We start from the raw sequence: 23278 nt of genomic DNA on the forward strand, positions 1-23278 counted from the left end.
CCTAAAGTGTTACCTACACTCACTTTTTCTCTGTTTCTCTCCATCTTCTATTTAGAAACAGTAAAAAAAGTGGTTTATTATAACAGCTGTATAAATGGTAATTGTAGATCACTCTCTTAACTATAACTGTAGTAAGAAATAACCTGTAGCCCCAGGGTGAACCAATCTACACAAAACAGACAAAGCAATTTGCTGGAGGTCGTATAACCAAATGACAGAATGGAAAAGAGAGTGCAACCTGATTTAATTAGGAGTCAGCATTGTAAATACAAGATGAGGGACAGTAAATTTTTTCTCAGTACATCTTAAAACGTAAGGAGGCAAACTCTTGTCTACGAGGAGGAAATAATAAATTAACAGAAAGTACAAACAAATTAAATTAAATTTTATTTAAGTTTATTTTAAAATTTCAGGTCCTGTATAAGTCTGAAAGGATCTGAGAAAGTCCATTTGCTAAATGTCTTCTTTAGGAAATAAATTCTTTGATTTTTTTTACATTGAGCAGACTCATTTTCCAAAGAGTTTTGTGTTACGAAAATGCCTAAATTGCCTCCCTTGGTAAAGCTGTACTTGCATAAGTAAATATTCACAAACTGAGGTCTTACTAACCAACCCGGAGCAGCTGGTGAGATGGCTTACTTGAGGAAGCAAGAGGCAGCATGAAGTATAGAGATCTAGGACAACACAGTTAATGTAATCATCTCAGGCACAGTCACTGACAGTTCAAATATATATAACTGCATAAGTTATTTGTATATTTAACATTATAAAAACCTAAACAAGCTAAACTTTACAACTATTTTCCAAAGTATTTCCTTTTAAAGTACTTTCAACACTTACTTTTGCAATCAAAAGAAAAAGCAGTTTAGTAGGTATAGGGATGATGTTCAAGAAATGACAGGCAGCAGGGAATACAGTACTGATTTTTCTCAGATGAAGTGATTATTAGCACTGAGGAAACAATCAGGAAACATGAAGAGTCAGCATCTTAGCTGCTGTATCCTGAAGACAAGGACAAAATCCTATCAAGTTCCAGCTATAATGAAATATGGAACAGGGTGCCAATGGAAAAAATTCCCAAGTCTTAATGACGGCATTGTATCAGCATCTAAGAGAGATTGAAAGCTAACAATTTAAAAATTCCACACCTAGTGTGAGCAATTAGTTCACTGAAGGATGGAGTGAAAAGTGTTTTCTTTTGTACATATATATATATTTTTTATTTTCATGTATGTATGTAATGCTTGAAGCATATGGCCACCTAGATGCTAGCTGCTGTGTTATAGACATAGCAGTGCTGTCAGAGCAATTAGGCACAGCTAGAATTCAGTCTGTTTCTTTGTAACAGTTTCATATTACTGAAGAGACGAAGTACATGGTTTTCAGCTTTTACAGCCACTCAATCAATTTTGGTTATTAATACTCAACTGAGTTCTTTCTCTTTAAACTCCAAGTCTCTGTTGGTGATCCTTGTTCTCTTTAAAATACTTCCCTATATTACCTCTTTACCTAAAGCTGAAGGGGAGATGGGGAAATACCCAGATCTCCTTGGATTAGTCCCTTGCTAAGGAAGACCTTAGCCCTTCCAACCTGGCCTCCATTGCCCTACCCTAACCTGCCATTAAGCCGTGGCATTCTCCAAAGCCGCTGACCTCAATCTGCCTGTGAGCCACAATGAGCTCTGGAGAGCTCGCTCCCCCTCGGGCACCAGCCTGCCCAGAGCTGCCCACAGACCTGGGCACACACACACACATCCCAAATGATGCCAACCTGCTGGCACTGCGCCTTGCAATCCGCACCGCCAGGGCGGCAAGTACAGAAAGCACCCACGGTAATTCAACCTTTGAGATGGGAGCTCAGGGCAGAGCTCCTTGGAAGAGAGAAGGCAAAGCACTTGCACTCTTGCTATGAATTCACAGCTGGCTCTCTCAAGGGGAGAGGCTAGGACACAAACCACAGAATTGCAAACATAAATATTTATTCTTGCATCTAAAGTGCTCCAGCCAAACTGGGCACACCCCTGAGATTTTGCTTTAGGAGTTTTACACAATGGTATGATATGAATCACCTAATTACCCACTGGTGCTTATTTCTAATTACCCAATCATAAATGTGGCATGGTACTCTATTTTTGTACATCTCGCAGCAGCATCCATTAGCATCCTTGTGATTTATGCTAATCCAGATGTTCCTGCATTCAACTTCTGCAAAGTTACCGACCATCAGTAACTTGAGTTTCTCCTAGATACGGATCCCTTGGTGAATTTTGGCAAAAACTTTCCTTATCTTAGCCGACTGTGTGTTCTTAGTAGGGGCAGATGACGCCTCTTGGGTCTTGAGGTAACACTGCGATACGGCCCGTATATAACTAGCACACATACATAACCATCCACAATACACCACTAATGCTCCTGCCCCGGATGGCTGCATGGTCTCAGCACTTTATGGCACGCCGCCCGGCCCCGCGGCAGCCCAGCAGCGCCCAGCCGGCCGGCCGGGGCTGCGGGAGCACTCGAGGACCGGGAGCAGTGGAGGAAGCGGGAGCACAGGAGAACCCGGGAGCACACCCGGCCGCGCTCCCGCCCGAGCCGCCCGCACCTGCCGCCGTCCCGCCATGCACCGCGCCGCCGCCGCCACCGCCCCTCCCCGCCGGCCCCGCCCCGCGCCGCTCGCCCCGCCCCGGCCCCGCGCGGCCCCGCCTCCTTCCGCCTCGGCTCCCCGCCGGGTCACGCCCCCCGTGCCCGTCCGCGCGCCGCGATTGGCGGCGCCGCCGGCCTTCCCGGGCCGCCCCGCTCCAATCGGCGGCCGCCGCGGCCCGTCAGTCAGCGGCGGGGCGCCGCGGCGGTTGGCGGCGGCGGCGGCGCGGGCGGGCCGCGCTGTCAGTCAGGGAGCGGAGTCCGAAGTGGGGAGCGGGGAGGGAGGGGGCGAACATCTGTCTGCCGCAGCCGGGCCCGGCTGTGCCGCCGCCGCCGCCGCCGCCGCGCGAGAGCCCCGCGCCCCCGCCCGCCCCCGGCCCCCGCCCGCCCCCGCGCCCCGCCGGTGCCATGGGGAGCCGCTGAGCGCGGGGCCCGCTTCGCTCCGCCGGCTGCCCCGCTCGCTCCTCAGCCGCCGGCAGGGGGGAGCCCGGGGGGGGCGGCGGCCAGCGGGCGCGGGGGGCGGGCGGGGGGCGAGGCGCGATCCCGGAGCGGCAAGTGAGCGAAGAGGAGCCGGCGGGCGGCGGCGGGAGCGCGGGGACTTCGGGCCGCCGCGCAGTGTGAGTCCCGCTGCCCCCATCCCCACACACCCGCCGCGCCGGGGCCGGGGCCGCTGCGGCCCCGCGGGGCGGGCGGAGTTGGCGGCGGGTCCGGCCGGGGGTGGGCGGAGGGGCGGGGGCAGCGCTCCCCGGGCGGTGGGACCGGCCGCCCCGGCGACGCTCCCGGTTACTTTTCTTTTGTTGCCGCCGTGACCCGGGGGCGGCTTTTCCTGCGCGCCGGGCAGCTGCTTCCTTCCCCGCGGGGCGGCTGCCGGCGCGCCCGGCCACGGCCCGGCCGCGGGCGGGGGCGGCGCTGCCCGCGGGACCGGGGCCCCGGACGGGAGTGTCGGGCCGGGGGGGACACACACGGCCCCGGCCAAAAGTTGCCGCCGCCCGGCGGGGCTGGCGGGGCCGGGCCCGCCGGGAACTTGCTGCGCGCCGCCGCCGCCTCCCCGCCCGTCCCGTCCCGTCCCGGGGGGCGGCGGGCTGTCCCCGCCCGGCGGCGGGCAGGTGACCCGCCCCGCTGGGTACACGCGTGAGTGTCACCGGGGGGGCCGGCGCGGCTCGGGGCTCCCGCTCGGGCGGGGGGGCCGCTCGGAGCCCGCGGGGCCGGGGACCCGCGTCCTGGCGCTGCCGCGGTCAAATAGCCGGGCAGCACCGGCCCCCGCGGGGGAAGCGCGGTGCAGGAGCCGAGCCGAGCGCTCGCAGCAGTGCCCCGGCCAGGGGAGCTGCTCGGCGGCTCGAAAGGAGCCGGAGTTAGTGCTCGGTGTCACTTGCGCTGCCTTAAACGCTGGAACTGAAAGGACCGGCGGCGGAGCGGGGAGCAGTGAGGTGGTAATTAGGTCCGGTTAATTTCTGCTTTTAAATGAACCCCTGGGCTCAGTAAAACCTCGAGCCGGTGTGGCTTTCTGGAGTAACCCCGTGGCTGGGGTACTCTGTCAGCACGTAAAGCGGACCTCCAAGTTAAGGCAGAAGTGTTGCTATGCTGCACATACAGTAAAGCCCCATATGTTTAGGATTTTCTTTTTTTTTTTCCTCCCTGTTAGAAAGTTTGAAAAAAAGAGACTTTGAAGTATTTTGTTTATACTAACAGAAGAGAAAAGTTCTCCTAAGAAAAAGCTGGTGGCAGGAGTGTAGAGGAGTAGCATATGGCATTAAAAGGAGCACAGCTGGAGGTAGCATTTCCATCTGAACATGATGTCAGAGCAGCTGACAGCCTGCCATCCCTCAGCCTTTTATTCTAACACACAGACAGGGAGTTAGTGTGTGCAGATCTGTGTGTGGAGAAGGTATCTCATTCCTCTCTAACATCATCTCCACTTTGCATCTGTCTCTCCTAGTCTGCTTTTTTTCCACCGATCTAACAGACCTGGAGCCAGCAAGACTCAGAGGAAAGGACTTAATCAGGTTTATGTGTACTAAAGGTAGGAGTAGCAATAGATTAGATACAGCATATTTCTGTTTTGGTGTGTTGTTTATTGAATTTTAGAAAAAAAATCACATTACTTTTCTAACCAAGTTTAGAGGTAATATATGAAATTGAGTATTAAATAGATAAGTGGACTTAGTCAAAAGGCTTGGACTACAGTTGGAGAGTATCAGTTCTTGGGCACATTGTTAGCATTAACTTTAATGCATATTGTGGGAATGTCTTGGTTTGGAAGAAGGAGTGAGCAAGTTCGTCCTGAATTTCTGAGACCAAAACTGCAATGGATTTAGTGGCAAGCCTAAAGAGAGTTTTGCTTTATGTTCTTGTCTTGCATCTTTTAAATTACTTTACAGGGGGTTTAATGAAATATACAAGAGTGTGTGTTTTTACAAAAGGACCTTCCTGGCTAAAACGTGTTTGTAGGGAAGTCTTTCGTTACATGGTTAAATATCCAGTAGCTCAGAAATGTAGTAGCATACAGCTGTAGTGCTTCTGAAAGATAGAAATCAGTTATGTGTTTAAAAACTTTTGTACCCGGGAGAATGGCTTGACTGGTTTCCTCTTTTCTTCCTTGCATGTAGCATTTGAAATCTTTTATTTAGTGTAACAATAATTATTTGAAGGAGTTTTTGTATTTGCGACTAATTTAGAACTTGTAGATTTGAGCTGCCTGAATTGGCCAGACAGCTGTAATCGCACTCCTCTATTCTTAATCTCTTTATCTGGGCAGCAGCTGCCATATGGCCACAGTCAGCTGGATCAGATGTTTATAAGCTTCCTTCTTCGTCCCTCTCTGTCCTTTCAGCCTCCTAATTTGATCACAGCTACCTTGTGAGCTGCCCTCCAATCTTTATTTTTAGCCCTCTTAAGGATTAGGATTGATGTTGGCTGTGGGGCACTTAAAGTGATTGTATTGTAAATCTTCATGCTTTACTCTAGCAATGGTATTTTACAGAATATAGTAGGGGTTGTGTTGTAAGTTTTAGTACATCTTGCTTTGCAAGGGATGAGGGTTTTTCACTAATATCTGCCAGCCTGGAGAGTCACGATCTGCTCAGATGGTTTGGGAGACCATTGCTATCAATCACAGAAGAATAGATTAACATAGGTTTTTAAAAGATTTTACTTTCAATTTGATTTTGGCTTCTTTGCTTCTTTTTTAAGTTTATTTTGTCTTTATCATCAAGGAAGGCAAATAAAAATCACTTGGGTAAGAACAGTACTTGGGATACTCTTTCTAAACGTGGACACATGCTCACGTTGAATGGTTGAATGACTTTTTTTTTTTTTTTTTAAGCTTAGTACTGCAAACTCTGCCTGGTGTGGGAGGGGAGGGAAATTTCTGTCCTTCTGCACTGGGGAAGTGGTGCTCGTTGGCGTTTTGGTTGTTAGCTTTCTTTTGTATATTCTGCATGTTGGCAAAAAATGTTCATGTTCTATTGTACAGTGTGGAAAAGGTTTAAAACCTTAAAAAAACCTGTACTTACTACAAGAAGAAAGCCACACGAACTAAATTTGTAAAAATGTCCATTTTTGCTGTTGATATAAATTGATACACATAAATATTTTTTGTCTTTTATGAATGTTAGACTTGGGTATACAGATTAGGGTATTTAATATTTCTTCATGTGAGAACCTCTCCTCTTACTACAATTTGACTTTAAAAAGAAGATAGATGATCTGGTACGTTTTTTCTGCTGCTTCCGTGATCTCTCAAACTTAGTGTTTAAAAAAATTTTTTTTTTTTTTTCTTTGGAGGGAAGGGGGTTTGCCCTCCTAGGGACTCAATCTGGAGGAAGTTCTCTAAAAAAAAAAAAAAAACCAAACTGTTGAACAGATTTTATGAACAGCAGTGGTACTTCAAAAAAAAAATTGCAGATGTACCTATGCGCTCACTAGACCGGCTTATTTATCACAGAAAGGAAATCATAACTGTAGTGGTCAGTCGGGGACGGAGTTGCCATCGTACATTTGTGTTAAATAATCTTTGCGTGGTGTCAGTACCAGAATTTCGGCAATACAAATACCGGGTTTTTGGCGTGGAATTACTTGGATTTATAAGTTCTGTGATTCTGACCTACATTTAATTTTTTAAAATTTTGTTGTTTATAGGTTATGAAGACAGTATGGAGTTTCCTGACCACAGTAGACATTTGCTACAGTGTCTGAGTGAGCAGAGACATCAGGGTTTTCTTTGTGATTGCACTGTTCTGGTAGGAGATGCCCAGTTCCGAGCGCACAGGGCTGTACTGGCTTCATGCAGCATGTATTTCCACCTCTTTTACAAGGACCAGCTGGACAAAAGGGACATTGTTCATCTGAACAGCGACATTGTTACAGCCCCAGCTTTCGCTCTCCTGCTTGAATTCATGTACGAAGGAAAGCTCCAGTTCAAAGACTTGCCCATTGAAGACGTGCTAGCAGCTGCCAGTTATCTCCACATGTATGACATTGTCAAAGTCTGCAAAAAGAAGCTGAAAGAGAAAGCAACCACGGAGGCAGACAGTACAAAAAAGGAGGAAGACGCCTCAAGTTGTTCAGACAAAGTGGAGAGCCTCTCCGACGGCAGCAGCCACATGCCAGGAGACTTGCCCAGCGATGAAGATGACGGAGAAGATGAAAAATTGAACATCCTGCCTAGCAAAAGGGACTTGGCGGCTGAGCCTGGGAACATGTGGATGAGATTGCCCTCAGACTCAGCAGGCATTCCCCAGACTGGCGGAGAGGCAGAGACGCACACAGCAGCAGCTGGAAAAACAGTAGCCAGCCCCTGCAGCTCAACAGAGTCTTTGTCCCAGAGGTCTGTCACCTCCGTGAGGGATTCAGCAGATGTTGACTGCGTGCTGGACCTGTCTGTCAAGTCCAGCCTTTCAGGAGTTGAAAATTTGAACAGTTCTTATTTCTCTTCGCAGGACATGCTTAGAAACAGCCTTGTTCAGGTGAAGGTGGAAAAAGAGGCTTCCTGTGATGAGAGTGATGTTGGCACTAATGACTATGATATGGAACATAGCACTGTGAAAGAAAGTGTGAGCACTAATAACAGGGTACAGTACGAGCCGGCCCACCTGGCTCCGATGAGGGAAGATTCGGTCTTGAGGGAGCTAGATAGAGAGGACAAGGCAAGCGATGACGAAATGATAACTCCAGAGAATGAGAGAGTCCAGGTGGAAGGAAACATGGACAGCAGCTTGCTCCCTTATGTGTCAAACATACTTAGCCCTGCTGGCCAAATTTTCATGTGTCCTCTCTGCAACAAGGTCTTTCCTAGCCCCCACATCCTGCAAATTCATTTAAGCACGCACTTTCGAGAGCAGGACGGGATCCGCAGCAAGCCTGCTACCGATGTCAATGTCCCGACCTGCTCGTTGTGTGGTAAGACTTTTTCTTGCATGTACACCTTGAAACGTCATGAGAGGACTCATTCAGGTGAAAAGCCCTACACTTGCACCCAGTGTGGGAAGAGCTTCCAGTACTCCCACAACCTGAGCCGCCACGCAGTGGTTCACACGCGGGAGAAGCCTCATGCTTGTAAGTGGTGTGAACGCAGGTTCACACAGTCCGGAGACCTTTACAGACACATTCGGAAGTTTCACTGTGAGTTGGTGAACTCATTGTCTGTCAAAAGCGAAGCACTGAGCTTACCTACTGTCAGAGACTGGACCTTAGAAGATAGCTCACAAGAACTTTGGAAATAAAATTTTTATATATATAAATAATATATATATAAATCTATATAGTTGTGGTACAGTCTAAAAGCAATCTTGTTTCCTTGAACTGAAAGTTTGGCTATTAGCTTGTTTTTGCACTTTAAGGCAGCATGAATATTTCACTAATTTAGCACTCCAGTAAAAATGAATTGTAGAGGTAATCCGACAAAGTAACCAATTGCGGAGCGTATTTTCCCCCCTTTTCGGAATAGAAGCCAGCGGATACTTTACTTCTAAGGAATCTCCAATTCAAAAAATTTGGACGTGGCTTTATTCTCCCCAAAACACTGCATTCTTTTAAACTCTTGATCTTTTTCCCCTCTTAAAATCTGAATGTAGAAATCCTCTCCCAATTTTGTCAGTTCCTTTACATTTCTATAATTGCATGAGTCCTTTCTAGCTGTTGGAAACCTGAATGCTTTTAGACCCAAATGGAAAATTTCTGAAATGCTGGATTATCTATTTTTAAACAAGCGGTTGACTTAAAACTTATTATGGCAACTTCTGGATTTCTGACAGTTCCCACTGGAAAAAAAAAACCACAAAAAAAACCAACACAAAAACATAAAACAAAAACCCTGAGAGTACACTGGGATCACTGGGACTCTGTCTTACGTGAAGGTTTGCTTGGGATGAAAAAGGATATTGCAGCTTCAGCAGTGATGAACTGTGTGTTTAAAAAATGTGAATTACTGTTATTGTATACTGTAATTGATTACATGGGCCGGGGGGAGGTATCAAAGAACTTGGCAGGTTGTGTTGATGCTCTTAGTTGAGTCTTGAAAAGTAAATATTAACGCTACAGAAATGCATGATTTTCAGTATATTTTTGTCTTTGTTTGCATTGTATAACTTTAACGAGTGAGTTGAAAATTATTTAATTTCCTTAGGAAAAAAACCTGACACCGTTGAAAATGCCAGTGTTATAAAGATGAGAAATGCACTGTTTTTATTTTATCTAATTTAAATTTACTTTCCCACTGTCTTTAAGTTGAGAAGAACTTAAGCTACGAGTTGCCGATTTAGCTACGTTAACAAGGAGAAAAAAAATTGAATGTTTACAACCAGGCTTCGAGATTTGCATGTGCGGTGTGCATTTACTAACCCCAGACCCCTTCTAATTGCACAGACCCCACGCCAGCTCCAACTGAGGTGCGTCCATTTCCCCAGATGAGCATTTGTAGGATTCCTGCTGCACCACTCCACCACAATAGGTCGTTCTTTTTTTTTTCCCCCCCGTTGAAAAGAGGCTGTGGACTGAAAAAAAAAAGCAAAAAAAGCCCCGGGCTGAAAGGCCTGGGCAGGCCTGAGTGACAGGGGGGGCCGGGGGGGCCGGGGAAGGACTATGCGTATCCAAGCAGCAGAGACTGCAGCCTGACGTGTGGTTTTAATGACCAACACGCAGGTCAAAAGCATTTTGCACAGTGTTTGTTTTCCTGTCTTGCACTTACAAATAAGGTCTATGGGAGTAGCATGGAAAACGTTTGCTGTTTTTTCCTTTTTTTTTTCCTTTTTTTTTTTCTCTGCTTTTGTTTAAAATTTGATCGCCTTAACTACTGTAAACATAGCCTATTTTTGTGCTTAAGATACTGAATGGAAAACTCCATTGTGTATTGCTGGACTGTTTTGGAAATATTTGGTCAAATGTGTGTTAATTTGGCTGTAATGGCATTTAAAACAAAAAAAAAGCTGTGAAAATGGCCTTGGAGCGTTATCTTTAGTTACTTGAATAGTTTCTAGGTTTAAAACTACATTCTTTTCTTAAGTTAGAAAAGACAATCAGTGTCTGAGGAAAATGGACTTTCTCTTGGATTTTTTTGTGGTCCTCGTGAGTGATTGCTTTTTTCCTTTCCTTAGTTTCACATTCTTCTTTTGTTCTAAAACTTAGACTGACATCTAGCTTTGACAATCATAGTATGTTTTATTTTCCTGAGGAGGGAATAACTTATAATGCTGTTTAGTTTTGTACTATTGGTGTGTTGGTGAATTTTTAAACTGTGTGCTAACTGCAATAAATTATATGAACTGAGAAATCAATTCCCTTGTCTTTTTTCCCTCTTTTAAATTATAGTTATGGAGTATTTTTTATATTGTGTAACTTTATTACTTTTGTACAGACTTCTATTGCTAACTGTGTATGGAATATGTTTTCAGTATGCTTTTGGGCACTTTGTTGCTACCATGCATATTTACATCTCACTTAACATTTAAAAAAATTAAATGCTTGTGTTTTGAAAGCATTTCTCTGTGTGCAGCTCTTGATCATTCTGTAAAGGTATTTTTTAATAATTATTATTTTTTACTTCCCCAAAGACTTTTGCAGAAGCAATCTATTGAATTCCAGAAATTTTGCTGCCATGCAAATATCTGTGCAGGCACACAATTCCCTTTGTAGGCTTAATTTCACTCCAAGGAGCTCTCTTGGGCTCACTCTCTTGATATATCAGTCTCTATGAGAACAGTAGAGCAGAAGGCAACAACTTAATCTGAAGCATTGGCCGGGTGCTGACTGGCTGTCAGTGTTACAGTAGGCAGTCAAAATGTCCAAACAACTGGTAAAGCATCAAAGCTGTGTGGACTACAGAGGAAAATTGAAATAATCCTAAATCTTTCGGGTATTTCTCTTACAGACTAAATGTTTCTCTAAAAATAAAAAAGTATAAGCTTAGCTAAACCTTTCAAAAAGACCTGGTTTAGATGCTTCTTGCAGGATATACCCAGAATTCTTGTTTTAAGCTGCTCTATCCTAGGAACGAGACCAGCGCTGTGGAGCCCAATGGGAATACAAAAGTGGAGCTAAATTAGAAGGCTGGAACAGAGACAGCAGGGCCAATTTGATGGGGGAAAAATACCTTAATTTAAACATTTCATTACACTTCTCATCTGCCTAGGTCAAGTTGTGCAGTGACCAAGTGAATCTCGGTGCCTAAGCCATTCTGCTTATCTTCCTACATCAGTGGTAATTTGCATGTAGCCAAAATGATCTTTTTCACTGTTTTATTCTTTATAACAATTTTCAATCACTCTTTGCTGTGTTTGCGGTGTGGGTTTTTTGTGTTATTAAGAAATATTTTGAAAATATTTTCTTCTGTCAATTAGCTCATAGCAGCATCTCTGTTTTCTAGCAGCAGACCTTTTCTGTAGGCTTTCAGAAGGTAGAATAGTATGTGTAGTTAATATGGGTTTAAGTATCGTCAAGACTGAAAGACTGCTAATATTGCAGTGCTGAAATCTGTGCAGCTGATGAGCTTTGGCTGTGGCTCCAGGCAGATTCACCATTTGTTCTCCAACGTTAAGATTTTCAAGGATTATAGACTCCCAAATAAAACTAGACTTCGAAGGAGTCTTTCTTCAGAAGGGAATGGAAAACATAACTTAGCTGTTAGTGACAAAATAATTTAAAATATTCTTTATACTTTGGTTTATCTAGAGATGGTTTGTACGTGTGTAGCACACACTTGTGGCCGTCCAAGTGTTTCTTCAATGAAAAGATGAAACGTACTCCCGTGTGTTGCTTCTCACCACAGCGTTTAATGTACTGACTTACCTAAATAGCTGTAGCATTTTTCTTCTTTCCTCTTCTTTTTTTTTAATACAGTCCCTAGATCATGAAGCATGAACAAGTATTTTATTTGGCTTGAGGATATTGTGGTAACAAAATCCTCACCGTTCGTGTTGCCATGATGGTTGAAGGCAAGGCGCGGGAATAGGAGCTACGCTCTAAACTTCACGGGTTCAGACAACTTTCTCTGACCAGTGATAGTCATCACTTTTTAACTGTGAGTAGTTCTAGACTGACTCACAGGGAAAATGCTAAATATATAATTTGGCTATTTTTTAAAAATCACTGCCAATAACAGCTTAATATTCTCTTAGTTATGAGTGTTTGCTCTAAACTGAAGCTTAGGGATTTGGTGGGACAGAGACTTTTGAACCAGGCACAGCAGAGCAGACCATCTACTTACTGAGATCTGTGTGTATTAGGTACAATTTGAAAAACTTGGTAGGAGTTTAGAACAACTTTCTGGCCAAGGAAGGGAAGGGCTCCTCATTGTTTTTCCTGCTCTCCTGCCTTAGGGTAAAAACGAGCGCCAAACAATTGCATGTACTTCTGTTGACCCTAAATGAAGCCAGTATACTCCCTCAAAACTTGCATTGCCTTGTTGGAAGCCTCAGTAAAATTTTAAAATTAATTTGCATAGCTACAGATTCCCTTTTGCCCCGTGCTGGCTCACCTGCTCGGGCAGGGCACTGCTGTTCTCTCTCCCTGCGACAGCGTAACTCTGCTTTCCTTCTACAGATAATAGAGCGAGTGATTTGGCAGTGGACTGAATGCCTCCCGCCTCCCCCAGCTGAATCCGCAATAATCAATTGTTCTAACTTTTTTATTGATTCCTAATAAACATAAAAAACTTCAAAAATACATTTTTCTAGCCTACTCAAAAATGAAACTCAGAGCCCACTGTTTTATGATCAGCGAAGCTGCAGCAATTTGTAGCTGAGGCAAACTTGGAAGGGGAGAAAATTTCTACCTGCTCCCTCCTCCCCTCACTTTGAAGCAATCCAAATTCCTTCAGAATGAAGGTAAAATACATTTAAATCCGGCAAAAAGTACCCTAAATTTTGAAAACTGGTGATAAAATATTGTCATATAATTCTCTGTGGCCAGATTCTTAGATTTATACATTAACACTCTTTGTCCATGTGATTTCCAAACTGAAATATATCCAGAGTAGGGGCTTTTATTGAAGAAATCTAACGAAAGCATTAACGTTTTCTTACTGGCACAGTAAATGTGAATTTTAACAGAATTGTCTTATATTTTTAAAGGGAGGAAAAAACAACGCATAAATCTTTTGGGCTCTTCAAAAATATTCTACTTCAGGAGTCCTGTGAAAATTTTGTAACTCTTTGTTCAGATTTTAATTGTGTCATTAAATGTAGTGATTTTGGTAGTAAAAAATATTTTCTAGATGGTAAGAGAGGAGCCAATCCTTTATTTGTATGAATGTTTTTGAACTGAAGATAGAAAGGTCCCCTTTTGCTGGCAAATGTGGACAAACAGAAGAGTCCTGCTTCTTGAAATCTACAGTCAGCAGCTCCTGCTAGCATGATAAAATCCAGCTAAACCTGTGAATGGGTCTTACCAAAGAGAAATGGTCCTTTTTGGAAAGGTTATCCATTTTGTTCTCATAGGCTAAAAAGGAAGAATCACTTTCAATCAATTGTCAAAGTGAAATGATCTTGGTGCAAATAATCGGCAGCTTACGCGGCGCTGCCGGAGCAGGAGAGGGGTGAGCCTTCTGCACAGCCAGGCAGCAGGAAAGCCAAAGGTGCTACAGGCTGAACTCTGGCAGGGATGGCAAATGCTGCAGAAGTTTCCAGTAACAGAGATGTTTGGGAAAAAAAAAAAAAAAACAAAAACAAATATATTTCTTGTTTTCAAAAATAATCAATGTTTGAGCTGGAATATTTCTCTTTCATTGACCTTCTTGGGTTAGTCAATTTTTCTCGCCAACTGAACTCGTTTAAGTTGTCTGCTTATTATCCTCAGGTTCATTTTGCTTTAATTCAGTTTCTTGCTTTCAGGCTTGTTTTCCTTAGAAGACAGTTGTTCGACTAATACACCGTCCTCTTCATGCAGAATGGACACAGTTTTCATTCTTGATAACTCCTTAACATCAACCAATTGTGGCAGGGGGACACAAGTCCTCAATCCCGTGTAAAACTGTCCCTCACTGGGACAGACTTCATGCCTCTCCTGTACCGCAGCTGTTAGCGGAGGGCCAAATTTTACTTTCTTTTTGAGACATTACAGCCTGGCTTTAGCAAGGTTTTGCTTGGGGCTGCAAAGGAGAAGGAAGGTATGCAGTCTAGCCTGGGAACTGAAAGTAATGTGTGATTGGGTACTTTAGGGATTGCAGGAAACAAGTAAATGTTTGAATGCAAAATACAGCTGGTGAATATTTTTTAGGACATTTTAATGTGCACTGTTCTTAAACTCCCTGTTGTGCTTTAAAATGCATACTGGATATGAACATATGTGTGTGCATGTGAGGAAGTAGTTAAAAATATCTTGCTAATTTTTATCTAGGTGTGCATCAAAATCATAGCCTGAGTAATTCCTTTAAGATCTTTAGAAGACGTGTTTAGTGTTCATACGTAGCAGCCAACACAACGGGGTCTTGTGCAACCTTGCTTGTGATTCCTGCAGTTATCAGTGCTAATCTGAGCACCAAGAAGGATTTTTTTATGCCACGTCCAGAACATGCCAGATAGGGGTTTACACAGCACATCCCCAGCCATAACAACCCAGTGTATGAAACCCAGCTTTAAATTAGTAAAATATTTAAAGAGCAAGTTACATGTACATCATGACTTCCGAAAGGATTTAACTGGTAAAGCAATATGTTACTGCCTCAGTACTACAGGAGGTATATTAAAAGGCTTAACTGTCTCAAAACAGCTCCACGGCATGGTATACACTGTATCTGGATGTAAATCTAGATAGGGATTTAAATATTTCTTTCACAACCTTCCCAAAATACAGTTTTGTTAAGTCTTATTTATATCTATTAAGGAAATAAAAGCTAGTCTCGATGCTTTTATGTGCTTTTGTCAAATAGTCTTCAATTTTAGCATTAAAGCTACTTTTTTTAAACTTTTGGATGTGTTCCCAATATACATTTTACAATTTTTTTTTGCCATTTTAAAAATGTACTTTATCTATAAATAAAACTCCTTGAAACTGATAGAGGTTTATCATACAAGATATAATTTATTTTCAACTACATTTGCCATGTATTCACACTTAGTGAGGATTCATGTTGAGATAATTTTGGAAATTCATACCAAGATAAAAAATATAGTTAAAGTCTTAATGAAACATATTCTGTCTTCATAGGCTATAGCTACCAGGTCTTAATTTTCTGTAGCTTATTCTCTCTTTTTTAAAGTAGCTTGACTGGCACCATATATCCAAAATATGATTTCTGTTCATAGATGATTTTCAGGATTAAATACATGACAGCTTGAAAACACTATAAATACCAGTATTTCGTTATTTTCAAATGATTGAGTGACTTTTAAGAAAAATCTGTGGTTTAACAAGCTGAGACTAACTAGACAATTCTTAATTTTTGGAGAAATGAAGAGTTGTTCATCTCTGTATTAATTATGAGGATATAATTTAATGAACACAGGAACACTGGGCTCCCTGTTGACAGATAGACCAACATATCTCTCTAAGTGTTGGATAACTCATTGCAACATACTTCCAAGGTTTTCTCAAGACTGCTACTAAATACTTAAAAGGAAAGGTTCCTGAAGCACAAGATGAACCCGAAGTTGTGTTTTGCCCAATTTATTGTGATAAACATAAATTATTTTACTTTTTGTTAATGATTGGAAAAGTCTTGCAAAAACAAAACTTTAAAAAAAAAGTGAGGAAACAAATGGTATATAGCAGTATTTCACTCAGGAAATTTGTTATTCTTAGGCTAAATTTGGATCAAGAAACCCATGCATTTTAAAATCTCTGTGAAGAAACCTTTTATGCCCGTAGCCAGTAGTTAAAAATGAGACTAGATCAAGCTTTTTTCTTTTTCTTTTTTTTCCTTAAGACTGCTAATTTTAATGTGCTCCATTATTCCCTCTAATCTGTAACATGAAGTTTGCAGTGTGAAAGCAAAGGTGGGATTCCTGCTGAGCAGAGACAGTACAGCAGAGCCGTGTTCACCTTGCAGCCTCAGGCTGTTGTGCTGGGGTGAAGGCACGAGGCAGACACTGGGGTCGTTCGTGGGGCCGAGCCAGACGGTTCCCGGCTCCCACCAGCAAGATGGCCAGGGGTCAGCAGCTTGTGGCAAACGGCACCTTCATCCCCCAACACCAGCAGGTTTGTGGGCACGCTTCTGCCAGAGGGATTGAAAATGCCTGAAGCGTTGCTTCTGGGAAGACGCTGGATAATGTGGATTCAAACAAGGCATTAAAGCAACTGTGCTCATGCTTTCTCAGCAGAGAATGGAGATGGGAGCGCTCCCTGCCTGCCCTGGGCCTGTGGATGTGCAATTCTCAGAAGTACTTGATGATATAATCTGATTTTAAAGGATTGTACTCTGATCTAGGAATGCTGCTGGATGGTCTGGAGCTGGATACCTGGGTGCAGTACTGCAATGCTATTTAAAGAGAAGTGTGACAAATGTGAGGGTCTGGTCTCCCAACCCTTCTTCATGGAATGTGAGCCTGAGGGCGAGTGGAGGTGTTAAGATTTGGGACCTACCTGACTGTGAGCTACATATGAGTCACTTTCAAGACAGTGAGTAGATGACTAGCACTCGTCCTAATGTTAGCCTTCTATTTTAGGTTGATGCTCTTCAGATTCAGGGCTCCCCCACATGAAAGCACGACCATTTAGTGTTTTAGGATTTTTTTTATCAAGAGCCTTTGATAGGTCCTACAGTTGTTCATAGCTGAGCCAGATCCTTTCAGCCCCAAACTGCCTGCATTAATGGCAGGCAAAATTTTACTTTTGCAAATACCCAGCTACTTTGAGTAGCTATTGTTACTTCCAGAACAGGGTAGGAATATGTCTGGGGCAGGAAAAAATTATTTACAAAAACATCCATTTACCATATATTGCTAAAATTTAATCTTGATGCTCACCTTTTGAAACAACGTCATCTCCTTATATTTAGAAGGAGGATGAGCCTGTGCTTTGGACTATGGTGAGAAGAGAGGCAACATCTGTAAAGAATGGCTTTTTTTTATTTTTTTTAGAAGAGGGATAAGCACATTGTTAAAAGAATGAAGGAAATTACAGAAAAATGAGGTTTAAGGGAAAGCACATGTTGAAAGACAGAGCACATTAATCAGGCTATGGGAATGGGAGGTATAAAGACTGTTTTCTACACCACTTTGATTCTTATTAAGGACAAAGGCATTATGAGTTTTTTTTCCTTTTTTTTTTTATTCTGGCTCTTAGGAAGGAAGCAATATACCACGGCAAGGTTGGGAGCCTCACTCCTGATGCAGTCCTGGAGGATGAAACATTTTTAATTCATCTCAAAGGCTTCTTCCTATTTTTTTTTAACTTTGAACAAAGAAAGGCAAATCTCCTCCTCATAACTGTACAGATGTCAGAATCATGGTTTTGAAGCCCACACTTGAAGTCTCATTGTTGGGGCAGTGCAAGACCCCATCCCTGGAGCAGAGATCCCTGGCTTTCTCCTGCTCTCCTACTGAATGAGGCATTGGGAGTGGTAAGTCTGTGGCCAGTGTTGCTTGGTAAAATTATGTGGCTAATTCAAAGCCATAGAACATATTGAAGAAGGATTAAAAAGAAAAAAAAAGAGAATGAAAGTCATCAGTGAAACTCATGTTTTTCCTGAGGCTGGATGCAAGGTTTGATATTTCAGAGTGTTTTCATCACATCTTCTGTGCTACCTCTCCAGCCCCTTTGTGCACCATGTTTGATGCCTGATGTTAGGCTTGGCTCGGCGCCTTTCTGCTGTCGGCGGATCCGATTTGAACGCGTTCTCCCAGAGTTATTTGTTGCTAAGAGAAAATAATTTTCAAGTCCTCTGGAGAACATCGGAGGAGTATGGTTAAATAGAAGTTCATCCCTGGGTTCTGGGCAGAAATTAAGCTAATTATGGAAGTGTTTGTTCCATCACAGATCCTTCTGAGGTACTTGCTGGTCTTCAGTGGTCACTTGCTGCAACCCCTGGTTTCTGTCTACGCTATTTATTTAGAAAAATAAGGAAGGTATAATGACTTCAGCTGTAGCATTTTTCCAGGTTATGTGCAATACTCCTGTGACTGCCCCATTTCCTTTCCACCTCCCCAGCCTCATTTTCCCCAGGAGACCGTTTTGCCATCCCGGGCACATGCCGCGAAGGAGGCTTTCTCCCGTTGTGCCGTGTGGAAGCGGGCTGTGAATTTCGGCAGTCGGCAGCGTGGCTGTGAGCGCGCAGCCTGGTGCCTGTCAAGCATCTTGTTAGCACAGCATCCACAAGAAAACTACTCTGAGAAATACAGCTGGGGGGTTGGAAATCACTGCAAAATGCCCCCCCATTTTTAACCACAGCTCTTGTGCATGACTGGTGGGGGGTGGTGAGGAGAAGGAGGGAACAGGGAGGGGAGTTTGCTCCTAAAATTGGGGTTTACTTTCCATCGCAGTCCCTTGGAAAGTGCTGCTACCTGAGCTTGCAGCAGCCACACAGGGCAGCGAGGTCAGCAATGACAGGCAGCGGGCAGGTTCATGGCTCTGTTGCTCTCCTCATGGGGAAGGAGAGGGAAGCACTCCTGGCCCCATGGGGTGGCAGCAACGCAGGGAGGTCCCTTCATCACCCCCCTCCCCAGCCTTTTGGTGAAGGGTGGCCTGACCCTCAGTGCAGCTGGGCTTTGCCATATCACAGCCGCACAGTGCATTTCTCCAGGCCGTGTGCTGCTCCCGGATGAAGGCTCCCCGTCCATAGGCAGCTCCAAATGACGTGTCCTACCCTACACTTTGGTCAGAGTAAGGGACACAGCAGCCTTCATCTTTTTGTTTACTTGGTTTTTGGGGCATACTCTAATATTTTGGAAACTCTTGCCTGACGATGGTCTCGGAGCAATTTCAGTCTCCAGCCGTCCATCCTCCTGGGGCTCGGCTTGGGCACATTTGCAAGCCAACCAATGCCACAAAAACATCCGAGTGAGATCTATTTTTTCCTTCTCCTTTGTTGCTTAATGGATGACTCAACTTTCTTTTGTGACTGGATAGCTTTAATTTATAGTTTTTAGGCGAGCGATCATTCCTCTCATTATTTTGGGTTAAATATTCTTATTTGTTGATTATTTAATAGTTTGTTTGGATAAAGATGGAAAAAAAAAAAAAGCAGCTTGGTGCCATAGACTGAGTCCAAAAGAAATTAACTGCTCTGCTGCACATATTGGAGCAGGGAGTTTGCGGAGAATGCAGCCCCGCTAATGGACTGGCAAACTGATAAAGGCTTTAAAGATTCCATATAACCCCACGCTGCCTCGTTTTATTAATTAACTCTCCTTGCTTTGTAGCGAGGTTGTCCTGGCTATGGAATAAATGAGTGAAAGGAATGGCCAGTATACATTAAACATCATTTTACGCTTAGCCTTGTGGAGAACTAGGGTTTGCGAGGGGTTTGGGGTGGGTTTTTTTGTTTTCCAAATATCCTTCTTCTGCTGAGGTTTTTCTCTGGGTTGTAGCGATTAATAAGGTGAGGGATTGCACCTGTGGCCTCCTGATGGCACCCCACAATGATGGCAAAGGTGTGGCCTGGGGGCACTGGGACATCCAAGCTCCCACGCCTAGGGGTCTGCACACAACCCACTGGCAGAGGGAACAGAGGGGCTGGGGTACCAGGGAGGTGACTGCAGTTGTTCTCCTAAGGGGAGGACAAGGAGCCACAAAAACCGAGGCGCCGCTCGCAGCAGCGGTGAGCGATTGCTCGCGAACGATGATTGACTTCTCAGCTCTGCGTCCTGGAGAACAGGCGCTGTTTTGATGGACTGCTTTATTTAATCACTGTTTATCTGCAGAACGGCTCCGCTAAGGCATTAAATATTTCCGTTAAACAAAGGTCATTGTGATTTTGTGATTTAAGTTTTTTAATGACTCACTAAATATTAAAGCTGGTTTTTCTTCTGCTGCGTTAATTTTCTAATATTCCCTTTGTGTGTTTTCTTTTACAGGACATTCAGATTATTGTAAAGCCTGTTAGCCAAAAAGGGGCAATAGATGAGACCAAAGTTATTTATTTATTTATTCATTTAAACCACTGTGATTCATGGGACAAAGTTCATTGATGCATCACATCATCCACTCTCTGTCTGGACCAACGCAGGGGTTTTTTGTGTGGTTTTTTTGTGGTGTGTTTTTTTTTTTTTTTCTAAAACATTACTTCTTGGCAAACTAGATATGCAAATGCCAGAATACACTAAAACCACATTTAATTGGACCCACTTGCCAACTTCTTGAACACAGCTTGGATTATTTCACTGGAGGCTGCTTCTGTTAAAAGATGGGGGGGGAGGAGGAAGTGGCATATTGACAGGGCTTCAGATAATTTTTTTTCCACTAGAAGTACAACGATGCCATCAGCCAAGTTTGGAAGTATTTTACTATGTTTAATAATTATTATTATTAAAGGATATTGTCAACATATGCATTTAAGTGGAATGTAATGGGAATACAATCATGTCACTGATTTAACTTTGGATTAATTTTCAACTTTTTTTTTTGAGGGGTAGCTGACTCCTGCAGTAACTGGAACCTGTGCGGCGCTGTGAAATGCTGGTTTAGAGAGAGGACGTGTATCCTTCTCCCTTGCTAAATGAGCTGATTAACAATATTCACTCCTTTAGGAGATCTGTGAAATTTTCATCTCTCACTAGCTACCAATTAAATATAAACCATCTAACAGGATTAAAATGACAAGGTTTACAGAGTTCCCTGCAATTTCAAATGTACGTATGGATGCATATGTTATACTTTGGTATTTCAAAGAGAAACAGAAACCTTAATAAATTCCTGCCCCAATAACACCGATTCTCTGAAAGCTGATTGGAGGGGGTTACCGTCTCTTTCCAGAGCCCCTTTTGTACGCTGAGGGACACTTGCAAATGTGGGTGAGTTGTGGGGCACCAGAGAGCCGATTTGCTGATGGTGGTGGCAGCTGGGAGCCTGGGTAAGGGCAGGCACAAACGCTACCGGGGGCTCGGTACAAACTTCGCCTATGCCGTGTATTGCCCCGCGGAGACGGGAGCAGCCCTGGGGTGCTGCGGGCACCCTGCTCGCCGCGATTTGATGGGTGCCCTTTCGGCCCCGGCAATAATTCCGCCTGATGCAGCCGGGCATGAAAGACGCTTTGTCTCCACCTTTATCCGTACAGGAAGAAAAGCCTCGGCGCAGGCAGGCTGCTGCCCTGCCTACCGCGGTGGCTGGGCAGGGATGCTGTCAGCCTCCCTTGCGCCGAACTCCTCACGGTGACGGCAAAGCTCCCCGTTTTTCCCAGCCCGTGACCCATCGCAGCGCCTGGCTGCCGGCGAGCAGGAGCCACGGCTGCTCCCCTCCGGCGGGGTGCCCTATCCCACCGGGATGGGACATGTGGCCAGGCCCTGGCACGGTACCAGGGGCTGAATGAGCAGGAGGAGTGGGAGTCGAAGCAAACAAACAAATATTTCTTGGTGTGTGCAAGTTGTTGGAGATGTTGGTTTTCAGTGTCAGCCTCAGCTTTTTCTGCAACCGCCTCCCAGTCGAGGGTTTTGCACTTCTTTTTATTCCCATTTGTGATTTGGGGCAGCAGATTGGATGTGACGGGGTGAGGTGAGGACAGGAGCAGAGCGGTCCTCGCAGCACAGCACAGGCAGCCGTCGGGGGGGACCCACACCTGCCCCCATCTCTGTTAGCAAGCACTACCTCTCCAAGCAAGGCTCACTCCTGAGGCTAAAACGTGGTTTTACTGTCTACGAGGGTTTGGGAAAAAAAAAAAAAATTAATCTCACATAATAGTGGCATTGCAATTAGGGAAGAGGCGTCACTTTAGATAATGAACATCTTTTTAAGGTACTTTATGCAATCTGAAAAATCATAGCTGGGCTGCTTGTTCTTTAATCTTGCCATCTACCCAAAGCAAATTTGCAAAAGAGGGGGTTTATTGTCATTAGAGGAATTCTTTCAGCTATCAGAGGAGAGAACAATTTCTTTGTCATTAGCAAAATCCCTGGCTTTCTTTCAGCACATAAACAGTTTACATGAGGCAGTTCTAAAATGTGCTTGTCTGTAAGCCTTCGCAGGAGCCTGAATTGTGAACATTTCGGCGTTTGGATGTAAAATCTGGGATCTCAATTTAGCCTTCTGTAAATGCAAGGATGAAGGGCAAAGCACAGATCTGGGCATGAATTTTTAAATTAAGGGTATTCAGTTTCACAGTTTTAGGATGGCACCTATATGCAGTCGACAACCAAGATGTCTGAGCAGCTCACAGTCTGGAGTTTATTCTTAAATAGTCTGTGAGGCCTGGATTGCCTATTGTCCCCCGTACATAAGGTTCGGAGATGCATTGGCCCAGGCTACGCCAGCAAAACTTCTCTGTGCAAACCTGGCAAGCCACAGCAGTAGGAAAGGTTTGAAATAGTTTGTGTCCCTTGCCACAGGTACCTCTGCTGACTGCAGCCTAATGGGGGCTGCATTTAGAGGGATATAACACTCCTGCCTTGGGTTAGATCATTACACCCCAGAAGCAGGGTGCTTTTTAAGGATGTCCGAGAAAAAGCCACTGCCTGCTGCAGTGGGCTGTAACTGTGTTTGGGGGGGTGGAACTGCGCTGGCGAGCCCTCGCTGGGGCACTCAGAGCCAAAGAGATCAAGTGATCATTCCAAGCCTTGTGGGAAGCCGGTGCCAGAGCAGAGATTGCAGCACAGTCCCTTGCGTTGCCTCTCGGTGTCCCAAGCACTGAACCGTCCTGTCTCTAGTCCTAGCTCTGTTTAAAAACAGTAAAGGGATGGTGCTGAACCAGAGCTTTGTGTTAGAGCTCAATGATCAGCCCCCCAGGAAAGAGATCAAAACCTTTCAATACCATACAAATCTGTTGTCTGAACATGAAGATGAACCTAAGCCAGTGACTGTGGCAAGCTGCCGCCAGTAAAAGTGAAAGCAACTTATTTCAGTTAATAGAGAATTCTTTTTTCTAAAAGAGCAACTATGTTTCTATGATGGGGCTGGAGAACTGCTGTGTGGGGAGGACTGAAATAATTGATATGAGTAGGATGCTGGGCCAAGGCAAGCAAATAAATCCACACATGTGCGAAATGTAAAAAGAGCCAGCAGGTAGAGGATATCAAGGATGGAATGATCCAAGGCACATTTTACATCAAAGCAGCATGGAAGTCAAG

At 44.3% G+C, this 23278-nt stretch overlaps 1 protein-coding gene across 3 annotated transcripts; it reads left to right on the forward strand.

The window, feature by feature from the left end:
- The first annotated feature begins 3147 nt into the window (after window positions 1–3147).
- ZBTB18 (zinc finger and BTB domain containing 18) lies at window positions 3148–10405 on the forward strand. 3 transcript variants are annotated; one of them, XM_066546607.1, is made up of 3 exons: window positions 3180–3253; window positions 4573–4656; window positions 6774–10405. In XM_066546607.1, the coding sequence occupies exons 2-3, from the start codon at window positions 4644–4646 to the stop codon at window positions 8354–8356; spliced, it is 1596 nt and encodes a 531-aa protein (XP_066402704.1). In that variant the 5' UTR covers window positions 3180–3253; window positions 4573–4643; the 3' UTR covers window positions 8357–10405. The 3 variants fall into 3 exon arrangements, with proteins under 3 accessions (XP_066402705.1, XP_066402704.1, XP_066402703.1); XM_066546606.1 differs by lacking the exon at window positions 3180–3253 and adding an exon at window positions 3754–3767; XM_066546608.1 differs by lacking the exon at window positions 4573–4656 and having other exon boundaries at window positions 3148–3253.
- Window positions 10406–23278: the final 12873 nt, after the last annotated feature.

This window comes from Molothrus aeneus, chromosome 3 (assembly GCF_037042795.1).
Source record: "Molothrus aeneus isolate 106 chromosome 3, BPBGC_Maene_1.0, whole genome shotgun sequence".
Taxonomy (NCBI): domain Eukaryota; kingdom Metazoa; phylum Chordata; class Aves; order Passeriformes; family Icteridae; genus Molothrus; species Molothrus aeneus.